The 12,200-nt window shown below is 47.9% G+C and overlaps 3 protein-coding genes across 3 annotated transcripts; 1 reads left to right on the top strand and 2 right to left on the bottom strand.

Annotated features, from left to right (window-relative positions):
• Positions 1–66: 66 nt before the first annotated feature.
• ABOM_002885 (FAD-dependent oxidoreductase) lies at positions 67–2,094 on the bottom strand (the record flags this gene model as incomplete). Its single annotated transcript, XM_022530015.1, has 1 exon — positions 67–2,094. One exon carries the CDS (start codon positions 2,092–2,094, stop codon positions 67–69), a length of 2,028 nt encoding a protein of 675 aa, XP_022391878.1.
• Positions 2,095–4,729: 2,635 nt separating this feature from the next.
• ABOM_002884 (ankyrin repeat domain-containing protein) lies at positions 4,730–5,266 on the bottom strand (the record flags this gene model as incomplete). The annotated part of the gene is made up of 2 exons (XM_022530014.1): positions 4,730–4,924; positions 4,976–5,266. 2 exons carry the CDS (start codon positions 5,264–5,266, stop codon positions 4,730–4,732), a joined length of 486 nt encoding a protein of 161 aa, XP_022391857.1.
• A 4,850-nt stretch (positions 5,267–10,116) lies between these two features.
• ABOM_002883 (sugar porter family MFS transporter) lies at positions 10,117–11,932 on the top strand (the record flags this gene model as incomplete). Its single annotated transcript, XM_022530013.1, has 4 exons — positions 10,117–10,275; positions 10,352–10,862; positions 10,915–11,175; positions 11,223–11,932. The coding sequence occupies 4 exons, from the start codon at positions 10,117–10,119 to the stop codon at positions 11,930–11,932; spliced, it is 1,641 nt and encodes a 546-aa protein (XP_022391877.1).
• Positions 11,933–12,200: the final 268 nt, after the last annotated feature.

Raw genomic sequence — 12,200 nt, 5'->3', positions numbered from 1 at the left:
CGATGAACACATGGCAATAGGGGCACACTGGAATAAGAACCCCGAGTCACTCAAAGGACCCAAATGTCAGGCTGAGTTTGCACTTGAGGGGGCAGGTGAAGCTGGACGGTATATAGCATCGTTGACAACCTTGGCCGACGCCTTGCTCAATTCTGCAACCCACAAATCAACAACCTTTGCAAGCCGATCTTTGTCGAGGTTCTCCACAGTTGAATCGCGAATCATGCCCAAGAGTTTGGCTTTGTCCTCTTGTCGCAGTGCTCCCTTGATTGCATTCCGAAGGTTCTGCTTCGTAGATGCGTCCAGTTGTGAGTGCTTAACCACTTGCAAAAGACCAGGTTTATCAGCGAGAAGCTTGCTTGTCAGGTGAACAGGTTTATCACCGATCAGCTTGTCTTTCAGGTAGAATACTGGAAGTTGTGAAGCCTTAATCTTGCTCAAGAGGTCTTCTTTGTCACCTTCTCCGCAGGTTCCCTTAATGGCATCGAGGAAATCCTCCTTCTCAGGCTGCTCACAATTTGACTCGACTATTTGTATGAAAACAGTTTTGTCATCGAGAAGCCTGTTAGCTAAGTAGGACTTTGCATTGTCCGAATTCCTAAGCGCTTCTAGGACCTTTTCCTGCTCAGTTTGTCCCAAGGTCCCCTTGATTGCATTGTCAATCCTGTTCTTCGTATCTGTATCCGGCGGCACAGCTGCGTACTTAACCACATTTAAAAGACTGTTTCTATCATGGATAATTGTCGTAAGAATGTACACCGCGCACTGAGCGGTTCCAATGCCGAGTGTCCAGCCAGACCCTCCATGTCCATAGTTATGGACGAGAGGAAATCCACAGTCCTCATCGGCTCTAACCTTGACGTTCTTTTTGGTAAATGGACGCAGGCCCTGGGCAAAAGGAAAGTGGTTCACAAAACCAGCGTGACTCAAACTGGGCATAAATTCTCCCGCCCGATCCCACATCTGCCGGACCTCGGGCGATTCAGGAGTCAAATTCATCGTATTGCTATGCCGTTGGATGATGGAGCCGACGTAGAGGATGTCATCGTTTCGAGGCACAATGAACACCGTCTTGGAGGGTACATCTCCCGGCCCCATTTGCGCGGGAACTAGATAGGCATCATTTAGATGACGGAACTTGCTGTAGCGTGTATTCTCAACGCGACGGATTGCGCCACGAACCGGGTACACGTCCTGGTCGTTGACTAGCTCTTTGGCACCGAGGCCTGTGGCATTGACAATGATATCGGCCTTGTAGTCTACTAGCAACTGCTGACCAGTTTCCTTCAGATCTTTCACCACTCGGGTCTCCAGTGTTGCCCCCTTTCGCTGGACAAGCGCCATGAGATAGGCCAACGCCTTGTCAGTATTAATAATCGGGGCGTCATGGGTGTAGCCGCTTTCAAAGTCTTTTCCCCCGTAGCGCAGATTGATAGATGGTTTCTTGAAACCATCGGCGATTTGTTGTTTGTTGTGGTACACTTTATGATTGCGAATCATCTTTTGGCTGGCGTAATCCCTGGCTTTTTTGTCATCATCCTCGATGACGTAAGATCTGACGGCCTTATACTTGTTGTTGTGTTCATATCTTGGTAATGCTTTGTCGGAGCAGTCAGAGATGACATCCTCATAGAAAAACTGATGAAGCTTGGCGACGGAGAGGCCCAAGGAGTGTCCACCTTTCTCGTGTTCGTCGGAAATGTCTGCATAGGCTGTATAGAATGCATAGCTTTGCATGGCCCAGTCTCGATAATGTTGCACAGTAGCCCAGCCAGGGCCTGGGGATTCGATTTCAGTCAGGCCACAACCCCCGGGAGGCATCTCCCACAAAGCCCCAGCAATCTGAGACGTGATACGCGACTCGCTGAAGTCCCAAGTGCGTGCCCATTCTTTGGCAAGAATTGTCACTCGGGTGCCCTGGTCAAGAAGCATCCATGCAACCAGCAATCCGCTGACACCACCGCCGACAATGAGAGCATGCGTGCTTTCGGAGTTAGGTGTATGCAGCGGGTCATCTCTAGTTGACACCTTAAAGTCCTTTGCCCCTGGAGTGTATTTGCCTTTGAATACCTTCACTTCAGGTTCACTTGCCATAACGTTCAGTCTGGGGAAGAATAAACGAATTCAGTGATAGGGGCTGGAAGCTGATTGCTGTGGGATGTTCAATACTTCAAGTTGATGTGGATGGGATGGTAGATCAGACGAGGTAGCTTCGCAGTATTTATAGACCGGGATCTACTAGCACCATACAATGGCACGCCTAGTCGTAGTGCTTCGGTGGCATAGCATGAATTATTTTGCTATGGGGAATATATTCCCGGCCTCGCACGCCTGCAGATGCTCCAATCAAAATTTCCTCTTGCTCGAGAATCCTCTTGTATCATAACAAGTACCAAGTCATATGCGATGAGACTTGCACATGTATCTCTTGGGCGAATATCTAATGATCACCTCGCTTCATTTCTGGGCACCAGAAGTGGAGTGTGCTTTGCAACGTAGTGGAAGTCCCACCTGTACACCATACGCTCCGCCAAATGGCCGGACATTTCCCCACGTTAGCATTTCAGATGAATGCTGCAGGAAGTCGCAGCCATTGTGGACGAAGTGTGTGCGCGGGGGGCAAGGTCGACTCCACCCTCTCGCCTAAGCAGGATTGCGAGCAAGGCAGCCTAGAGTATGTCGATCTGAGGCCTATGGAATTGACCTTCTCCGACCCATCCCAGACATGATTGACTATAGCCGTGCTCCAAATCGTACGAGGGATTATAAACTTCTGCACTGGGGACCTTTCAGGTTTGGAAGGAGCGCCGGACCCGATTGAAGAATCCAAGAAATCACTATCATTCCTTATTTCAGCGACAACGGTGACAATATGAGAACACTACTTGATTCTTGGCACGTTTCTTGGACTCAACACACCTACCAACATTATTAGTATATTACATAAATGGAAGTTGAACAAACAAAAGTTCCATTACTCGCATTTCTCACAAGGTCGTTAAGCACCCACAACTTTAGGTTCACGGTCCATCCCGACCACGCATGCATGCATCTACACTTTGGTCATAGTATTCTGTAAAAGTCGCCCTTCTCTCCAATTGCTTCCTTGTATTTCGCCATCAGACATGCACAGACCTTGTCATCAGGTGCCGCGTGCAGAATGGGTATAGTATACACACACCAGACTGGCAGATCTTGTTCCGTCACTGTGTAAATCGCACAGATTATTTTTCAGCCAGCCATCTGATGAATTCTCGTAGTTTACTCATTTCGTCTGTATGCATATGCTAGCTGTGGGTTACCCACGTATTCTCTTATGCAGTATGAACCGAATGCCTCTCCGTTTGTTCACACTCGGCCATCTTCTCATTCCACTAGATCACGTATACACTATGCATGGAAACCATTGCAGTACATGGAACGAGCACGAATAACAGAAATCCTTCTGGGACTCAGGCCTCTAACTAGGATGTGAGGTGATGCAACATGTCGTACTTACACACGTAAACCCCATGTGACAGGTAATTTCAATTATGCAACCACGACTGTGAGGCAAGTACTGCATGGCTACTGCTTTGCGAGGGACCTGTAGGCTGATCGAGTGTGAATAATGGAACTAACACCTCAGAGGGAGTACTTCGCGAACCGGAAGCCCGTCGATGTGAGGCATTGTGATGCTGTAGACTAGCCCGCTATGCTGCATGTCGTTGTGATTTCCCGTGATTTGTTTGGTTTAATCCGTGGCGGCATCTGGGTTTAATGCGCAAGGATTGTAACCTGCACATTATATCATATGCAATGCCCTTGCTGATCTCCCTTTCGGGCGAAATGGATAGTGATTTCGCAAAGCAACCACGGGTAGTCCTCCGGATAAGTTTTCCCACCGCCAAGACCTAAGCGAGGCTCGAACGGTGGCAGTGACCCTAAAACGTGGCACTAATAAACCCATCTTACAGCGCTTTTGTCTCTCTGATTGGGCATCGAAGACACGCTGATCATTCTTGTGGCTGGCTCAGATCTAAGGGAGGGGTGTGCTGATCACAGTGTAACACCACGAGCGAGCTGGCTGGCCGATTTCAAATATTATTTGCAGACGTGCAGATGATATCATCCTATGCAAAGTGTTATCTCGCGACATCCCATTGCGTGGCTAGCAGGGGTGGGTCAGAGTGGATGGGAAGCTTTCTCAGAGATTGATCATTCCACGATGGTTGATTCTGAACGGGATCCGCTGTGGTTAAACGTTGGGCATACCATGTCGGAGCCTCCTGGAGGGCTGTCGATTATGCCCGACACAGCCTGCAGAACAGCACACCATCCATGATCATCGCATACCCGCTTGCGATCGAAGGAAGGCCTATCAGCTTCGCCCGCGTAGAGAATTGTCTAACGTGGGTCTGCCTTAATGAGGCATCCTCCAGCGCTAGTCAAGAAATTCTAACTCGAATTTGTCCGTAGATCTCTGACGGTTTGGGTATAGCAATTTACGGATTCATCTCTAACTTAGCTCTGCACGAGTCCAGGGACAGATTGCAGGTATTGACGATATTCCCGATATGTGTAAGACAATGGGGGTAAAGATGGATAGGTTTGATTTGAATATTCCACCGGAAGCTGGTCTGGCCCTAGTGAGATATGGGGAGCTGGGTGTTTGAGAGTTCCAGCCTCTGCAATGGATAGACTGGAGGGAGGATGACGACAATACAACACCTAGGTCTGGATATGGATACTACACTTGCTTAGCGCCATGCTGAAGCAGCAGGCGGGCCACATCATGATATTTCTTCTCGTGAACCCAGAAGTATGCTGTCATGCGATTCGCGTCTTGGCACTCAATATCGGCACCATTGTCAAGCAGCAGCCTAACCACATCCTCGCACCCATGGCTAGCAGCGTATATCAATGCTGTATTGCTGTCGTCATCCTGACAAGTTAGATTAGCACCCCTTTTAAGCAGCAGCTGGACTATGCCAACCTGTCCCTCTATAGCAGGCGAGATCAGTGATGTACAACCCGTCTGGCCTTTGCACTCTAGATCAGCGCCCTGTTGAAGTAGCAGTCTGACCACACGCTCATGACCTTCGGTGGCAGCATATGCTAGTGATATGCGATGAGTATCATCTCCACGATTAAAATTAACGCCCTTGTCCAGTAACAGCTTAATCACACCCTCGTGTCCAGCTGTGGCAGCCCACATCACTAGTGTATAGCCCGAACCATCGACGCTATGAATATAAGCCCCCCTTCCAAGCAATAGCCTAACCATTGTGTCCATTCTTGGTAGCCTATATCACTAGTGTACGGCCTTCATCACCTTCATTGTGAAGTTCGGCACCACGTTCAAGTAATAGCCTAACCACATCCTCACATCCATAAGAAGCAGCCCAGACTAGAGGTGTCTGACCATCCTTATCTCTGCACTCTGAATCAGCGCCCCTTTTCAGTAGTGCCTCTATAAGTGATTTATATCCTATTGTGGGTACCATAGCAGCGATGAGCCTTGACAGAGCTTAACGCCATGCTTGTATAGGGGACCCATATGTTGAATAGCGTGAATACGTGGGTACGATCTTTATATAGAAAGAACATCCTTGGCAGTTGGTAGGCTTTCAATGATGAGAGGTAGCACCTCATTTGGAAGGTCGGGGAGAGGCATTGCAAAGGCAAGTATAGTCTAGTGATTGAGTTATGTTTCAACAAATCTGAGTAGATTTGGCGGTTGTGCTGATTGAAAAACAAAACGCGGTGTTCAACGTCTGGGGTGCGCATGTATGATCACATGACCCATGTGCACACTATTCCAGAAACAGGAACGGTCGTTTACTGTGGCGCAGGCTAATTTGATGTGCCTGGAGCCAGCTAAGCTTCGCAGACCCACTGGCTTTCTTCAGAACCCGTCCTAGTGAGGACCTTGCAGAAGTACTTAAGGTACGTATGTGAGCCCCCATACCCACCAACCAGGCTTGACTGCCTGAGCTAACAATCTAAGGTAACTGTGTAGAAGGCCTTGCTTTTGAAGCTATTCAGCCCTATCGGCTGGGGTGCTAAAAATGTCAAAATTCTTCACCCAGAGCTCTCGCTTTCTACAATCAAATCTACGATTCGCCTTCAATCTCAGCGTACTAGTAATACTATACGCACCCACCCAGGCAGGCCTAAAACGCCGACTTTAGATCATCGTGTGCATATTCTTGAGCTCGTTTATCAAAATCGTCATACGACATGTTGCGATATATTAGCTGCAGTTAATCATACAGTTAAAAGGAGCTCAATAAAACGGCTGCTATCTGAGTCAGGCAGGGAGAGACGGTGACAGAGATATACGCCTGACTGAACTATTGTGTTCACACCCTCAAAGAAAACAGTATTTAAGCGATCAATGCGCACAACAAGGAGATATCTGGGGCAAAGCCTTTCGTTCATATCGTACAGAGAAGCACCGCCTACCACCAAGAACATATACCTTCACTCATGTGAGGTGCTTTGGCTTGGTGGCATCAACGCTGGACCCTGTATAGGGCCGAGTAAAGTGAGGTTGATCGTCGTAGAGAAGCTGGAGAACGTCGACCACGACATTAACAGAAGTAGGAGTGTCGACATCGACTCATATGCTCGTTCGATTGTAACATTAAACTCTGACGGTACTGTCTGGATAATCACGGTAAACTTCTCCAATGTCTCCTGTGGAGCCCCAACTAGTGAAAGCTTCACCAGAATACTCGTAACAGACGAGACTCTAGGTCTCATGTTGCTCTGAATGGGTGGTTGGGAGGCTGATGACCTCTTCTTAAATGGATGAGAGATTGGCTGGGGGCTTTGTCTCAGGTTTGTTAACTTGGCATCCGGCGCATCAGGTGTTTTTGTCTCCTGAATTCTCTGTAGGGGGCCATCGGCCATGACATAGGGTTGCGGCTCTCGCAGACTTTGTGCGGCTGCGGCCAGCCATTGCGTGAAGGTAATGTACGTAGCCACACACGATCTGGCTGTTCCTATAGTGCCCCAAGCAGACAGGACATCAGCAGTCCGGTCGCTGAAACTACACGCTGCTCCTGCATAACAACAGTCTAAAATGCCTAGGGTATCAAAACCTGTGACAACAGGCCAGAAGGTAGTGCTGAGAAACTGCCATTGAGTATTTTGCTGCCCATCTGCACTCCGTAATTTGAGTGAAGGCTCACGGTTGACGACGGCGTATATTATGTAGTCCTATGGAAGTGACGATTGGTAGCGACCGTAACTGCTGATCTGATATAGTGAGTTAATGGTGCTGCAGACACTGTAGATATGCTGTCGAAGTACTGCTGCAGGCCATATCTCAGAGCGTTGGATAATAAATACTGTTGGCGTGATGTCGAAGGTGTCTTGAAGCAGCTTTTGAGTGTTATTGCGTCATCCTTTGCGCCTGTATCATCCTTCTCAAAGTGAAAAATCACTGCGTGAGTTACAAAGTGGGATGTGCCTCTGGACTCAACGACCTTCTTGTGCCTCTAGGTCTGGCAATGGCCTAGTACGCATAGCTTCCCATGCTTGAATAGTTAGAATCAGGACATGAAATGGTCCAATGACTTAGAATGAGGGAGGGTACTTAGACTTGAGGCTTGATATCAAAGATCATTTTGACAGAATTTGAGTGGATGTGAGGGCGTGCGATCCAGATGAACACGCTCCCAACTAGGCCAAAAGGTCAAATAATTCTGAATCTACAATTCAGAAGCCCTGGATCGCACCTATATAGTATACCCCGGTTACGGTAAAAGAGATGACGGTTGCCTTAATCATGAATAGGGCGGAAATACAGAGCAGAGATAGTTGCAAAAGGAGGGTTTTATGGAGACGGGACTGGGGTGAAGAATGCAGATTAAATGATTTACAATAATTTAGAGAGTGAGGCCTTGATAAATTGAATACACGTAACAGATCATGTGGCAATTGAGCAGGTCGTGTCATTAACTCCATCGACAACATTTTGTAAGGCAGCTGAACTATATATTAACTGTAGATATAGATAAAGTAAACATCATTGTCCTAAGTGGGATTTATATGAAAAGGTCAACTCCCAGATAATAATATCCTCATGCCAAGCTGCTACTCTGTAGTGTGTATAGATATAGGTGTGATATGCCTGTGTTCAAGATTAATGTCTGAAAAGCGCAGTACAGCTGGTCGCTGTTCACCGTCGTGATTTCTTCCAAAGCCCTAAAACAGAACGGAGCTAAGCCGTGTGTGAGAAAGTACCGGAATAGCCTTCCTCCGCGTAATCAAGACATGTAATTAACATAGCTGTTCTGCCGTGTATGTTAGCTTTAGGGCTTCATGAAGAACCCAAGTATATAAACATTTCTTGTAACCAGGTGTAAAGAGGCAGTATTATAGATGGCTGCACTGATTGAACAAAATATAAAGGTCAATAGGATAGGTTAGCTAAAGCAGATAATCGTCAATTAACCAATAGTTCATGACTGCCACGTTACCTCAACAATTCAATTTGCACATCCATAGTTTCTTTCACTAACAGCTTCATTTCCCATTTTTTCCTCATCGATCTCGCCCGATGCGCCATGTTAGTCAAAAGCGACTCTGTCTGTGAACGATCACACTCTATCTCCTGACGACTCGTATTGGGAACAGAGATATGCCCTGCTCTATTCCGCTTCGAACAAATGAAATCAGAGTCATGTGATGGGATGATTGATAGCAAGAGATATAAGTATCTGCACCACGCAGCCGACAAATGTCGTTGCGTATACAATTACCTACACAGAGTGTGTGAATAGTCCACATTTATGTACGCGACCAACTTCACTGCAATGACATATAAAGGGGGTTTGGAAGGGAAGTTGGCATCTGCTGGACCGCTAAGAAGGCATCAGTAAGTCGATTTCCAATGGGCTGAAGATGTATGATATTCCTTTGGTAAAATAGTCCAAAATTCAAGTATTAAATAACCGCGTAGGGGTAGTTACGAATATCTCGCCTCATAGATTTCACGCTGAGACGATAATTTCCTATAGAAAGTCGCTCAGTATCCTCAGCAACGTTGCCATGCTACATTACATTAGTAATTTTTAAGCTCATCCTCTTTAACTCCTATTTCCACCACTGCTACCTCTACTGATCCTGACGCACATCACACGACAGCAGGGTAACACGACCCAACGCGTACAGTAAACCACAATATCTATCATCTCCCCCACACCTCCATGGCCATAATAATAATCAACATTTGATACGGAACTGAACCGTGCACTCCAAGTCCGTGTCGGCCAAGTACTTGTGTCAAGCCTCCAGCAGAGAATACGTTTTTGACATTGCCATTACAAGCCTCCCATGTGGTGAGTGGTATTGACAAGAAACTCCACCGCGTTGACACAGCTGGCACAGGGAGTTTTGTCCGAGCAACGGTTACAGAGTTTGCAGTTATGACACGCGGTATTTCGCCCGTCGCGATTCTATTAGCTGAGCGCAATCCGTTCTCGGAACTACTCATGTTGATACTGGGCCTGTGCTGTGTGATAGGACTACGGGGGTTGACACCGCTCGGCACATGGGACCAAGGTCGTTAGCCCCATCTGTCATGTTGGGGAAGGAAATCAGAGATAGTCCAGAGGACTCTATCTGTCCATTTTTCGGCGTTTTCACCGACCTAGGATGGCTTCAGCCCACAAGATTAGGCTCGGGACTAGGTACCGCAGCGAGACCTGTGGGTCTGTCTCGGTGATTCCACCGAGACAACCAGAATACGACAGGTGGGGGGTAATAGAAACCAGTATTTTCTAAGATAGTCTAATGCAATATTTTGCCACTCTTGTATGTTATTAGCAGTGAACAGCAAAACCCTAGATAGTGTGGGGTAGGTTGTCCGGGGTAAGAGTCCGGGGCAGGAATCTGGGGTATATAGATAGGCATTGATCAACCCTTCAGCAATATCTTCTAGTTCATGCTCTGTATTTAGAAGAAATATAACCACCAGCCAGTTTCTCCAATACCTCCTTTTTAGCCGTTGCTATCGCTGGCTTGTTGCTGTGCCTAGTTGTTCTGCCTATCCTGATCGCGAAGCGTATTCCTTTCCGAGTAGACGGACGGGACCACGCCAACACACATTATACATAGCTAGCGATGGCAGGTGGTCACACAGTTACATACGGTCCCACAGGGTACAAAGGGATAATCAATGAACCTCGCATCTTCGGGCTAGCATGCTTCGCCTCGATAGGCGGGTTTCTCTTTGGCTATGACCAGGGCGTGATATCTGGTGTGCTTGTCATGAACAACTTTGTAAGTCATTTTCCTGGGTGTTTGACATCATATGCATTGCCTTGGACTGAGTTTTAACTTCGATGTCCCGATCCAGGCGAAGCATTTTCCAACCCTTACCGAAAACGCAACTCTCCAAGGATGGCTAGTTTCAATCATGACCTTGGGTGCGATGTGTGGGGCTTTTGCGAATGGTCCCATCAGCGATAGCCTGTCCCGCCGTTGGTCAATCTTATGTGCCAACATCGTCTTCCTCGTCGGCTCCGTCATCCAATGTGCCGCAGAAAACGTGGCGATGCTGTTCGTTGGTCGCTTCGTATTTGGCTGCGCAGTTGGGATGTTGGCGATGGTTGTTCCTCTCTACCTTTCCGAGCTTGCGCCCCCAAATATCAGAGGCGCATTGGTGGCCCTGCAACAGCTCTCGATCACGCTCGGTATTATGAGCAGCTTTTGGATCAATTATGGAACACAGTACATTGGTGGTACAGGTGCGGGCCAAAGTCAGGCGGCTTGGAGAATCCCTTTCGCCTTGCAATGCTTACCGTCAGCTATCTTGGCTGTGGGGACCTTCTTCCTTCCCTATAGCCCGCGTTGGTTGATGAATAAAGGTATGCGATGTCGATGAGTTGGTATTACTTCACATAACTGACGTTCCGGTAGGTCGAGAAGAGGAAGCAAAGCAGGTCTTAGTGCGCTTAAGACGGCTTCCTGATACAGACTACAGACTCACGCTTGAATTTCTCGAGATAAAAGCTGCGCGACTGTTCGATGAGGAGAGTAGGGTCGCAAAGTATGGCGAGAACAGCTCGCGGCTCCAGATTGCCTGGAATCAGTATAAAGAGCTCTTCACAGTACCTCACTTGAGGAGGCGCACAACAATAGCATGTCTACTCCAGATCCTCCAGCAATTTACGGGCATCAGTAAGTTCATTTCAGCCCAACAGAAACCCATCCACTGACCATACCAGACGCGGTTATATATTATGCCCCACAGTTCTTCGAGGCCATCGGCTTGCAAGGTAACTCGGTGAATCTGCTGGCAACTGGAGTCGTAGGCATTGTGTTTTTCATCTGCACCATCCCAGCAGTGATGTACTTGGACCAGTGGGGACGGCGGAAAACGCTGATACTGGGATCTATCGGAATGTCGATCGCCGAACTGATAGTCGCGACCTTGTACGCGGTTTACCAGGACCGGTTTTCTCAACACCCGGCCGCCGGCTGGGCCGCTTGTGTCTTTGTCTGGGTCTATATCGGCACCTTTGCCTTCAGCATTGCCTGTGTGAACTGGGTGATGCCATCGGAAATGTTCCCCCCGGCGACGCGCGGCAAAGCGGTTGGTGTCGCGATTGCCGCTAACTATCTCTCGAATTTCATCGTCGCGCTAATCACCCCGAGGATGCTGCAATCCATCACCTTCGGCACGTTCTACTTCTTCTTGGTGTTTTCGATCACCCTCGGGGTATGGACGTATTTCTGTGTTCCTGAGACGAATGGTGTTCCCATTGAGGAAATGGATACATTGTTTGGTGGGAATGACGGTGAAGCGGACGTGCAGCGCATTGTGAGCATCAGGACGAGGCTAGGAATTGACACTTCGGAGGACGGGAAGATGGTGCTTGAAGAAACTAAGCACGGCAATGTAGAACATTGCGAACGTGTAGACCAGAAACCCTGATTGCTCAGGCGCATGTACAGGTCAGGGTTGATAGCGTGGTCGGCAATGCTAAGCCGCATAACACCGGGTGCAATATATGAAAAGAGTGCCCACAGCAGACCGGAGCCAAGCACCTTCTGACGGGGACGTTGAGGTTAATAATACAGAGCATTTAAAATATCCGTATCTAGCATCCATTATAACTATACTGAAGGTTCGGCGTTTGATGAGGAAGGGTAAATCCCTGCTTATTAAAATGATTCCATTCCTTGAACCTCAACGTACAATA

This window comes from Aspergillus bombycis (genome assembly GCF_001792695.1).
Source record: "Aspergillus bombycis strain NRRL26010 chromosome Unknown contig00018, whole genome shotgun sequence".
In the NCBI taxonomy this organism is placed as follows: Eukaryota; Fungi; Ascomycota; class Eurotiomycetes; order Eurotiales; family Aspergillaceae; genus Aspergillus; species Aspergillus bombycis.
This window is presented reverse-complemented; position numbering and strand designations above follow the sequence as displayed.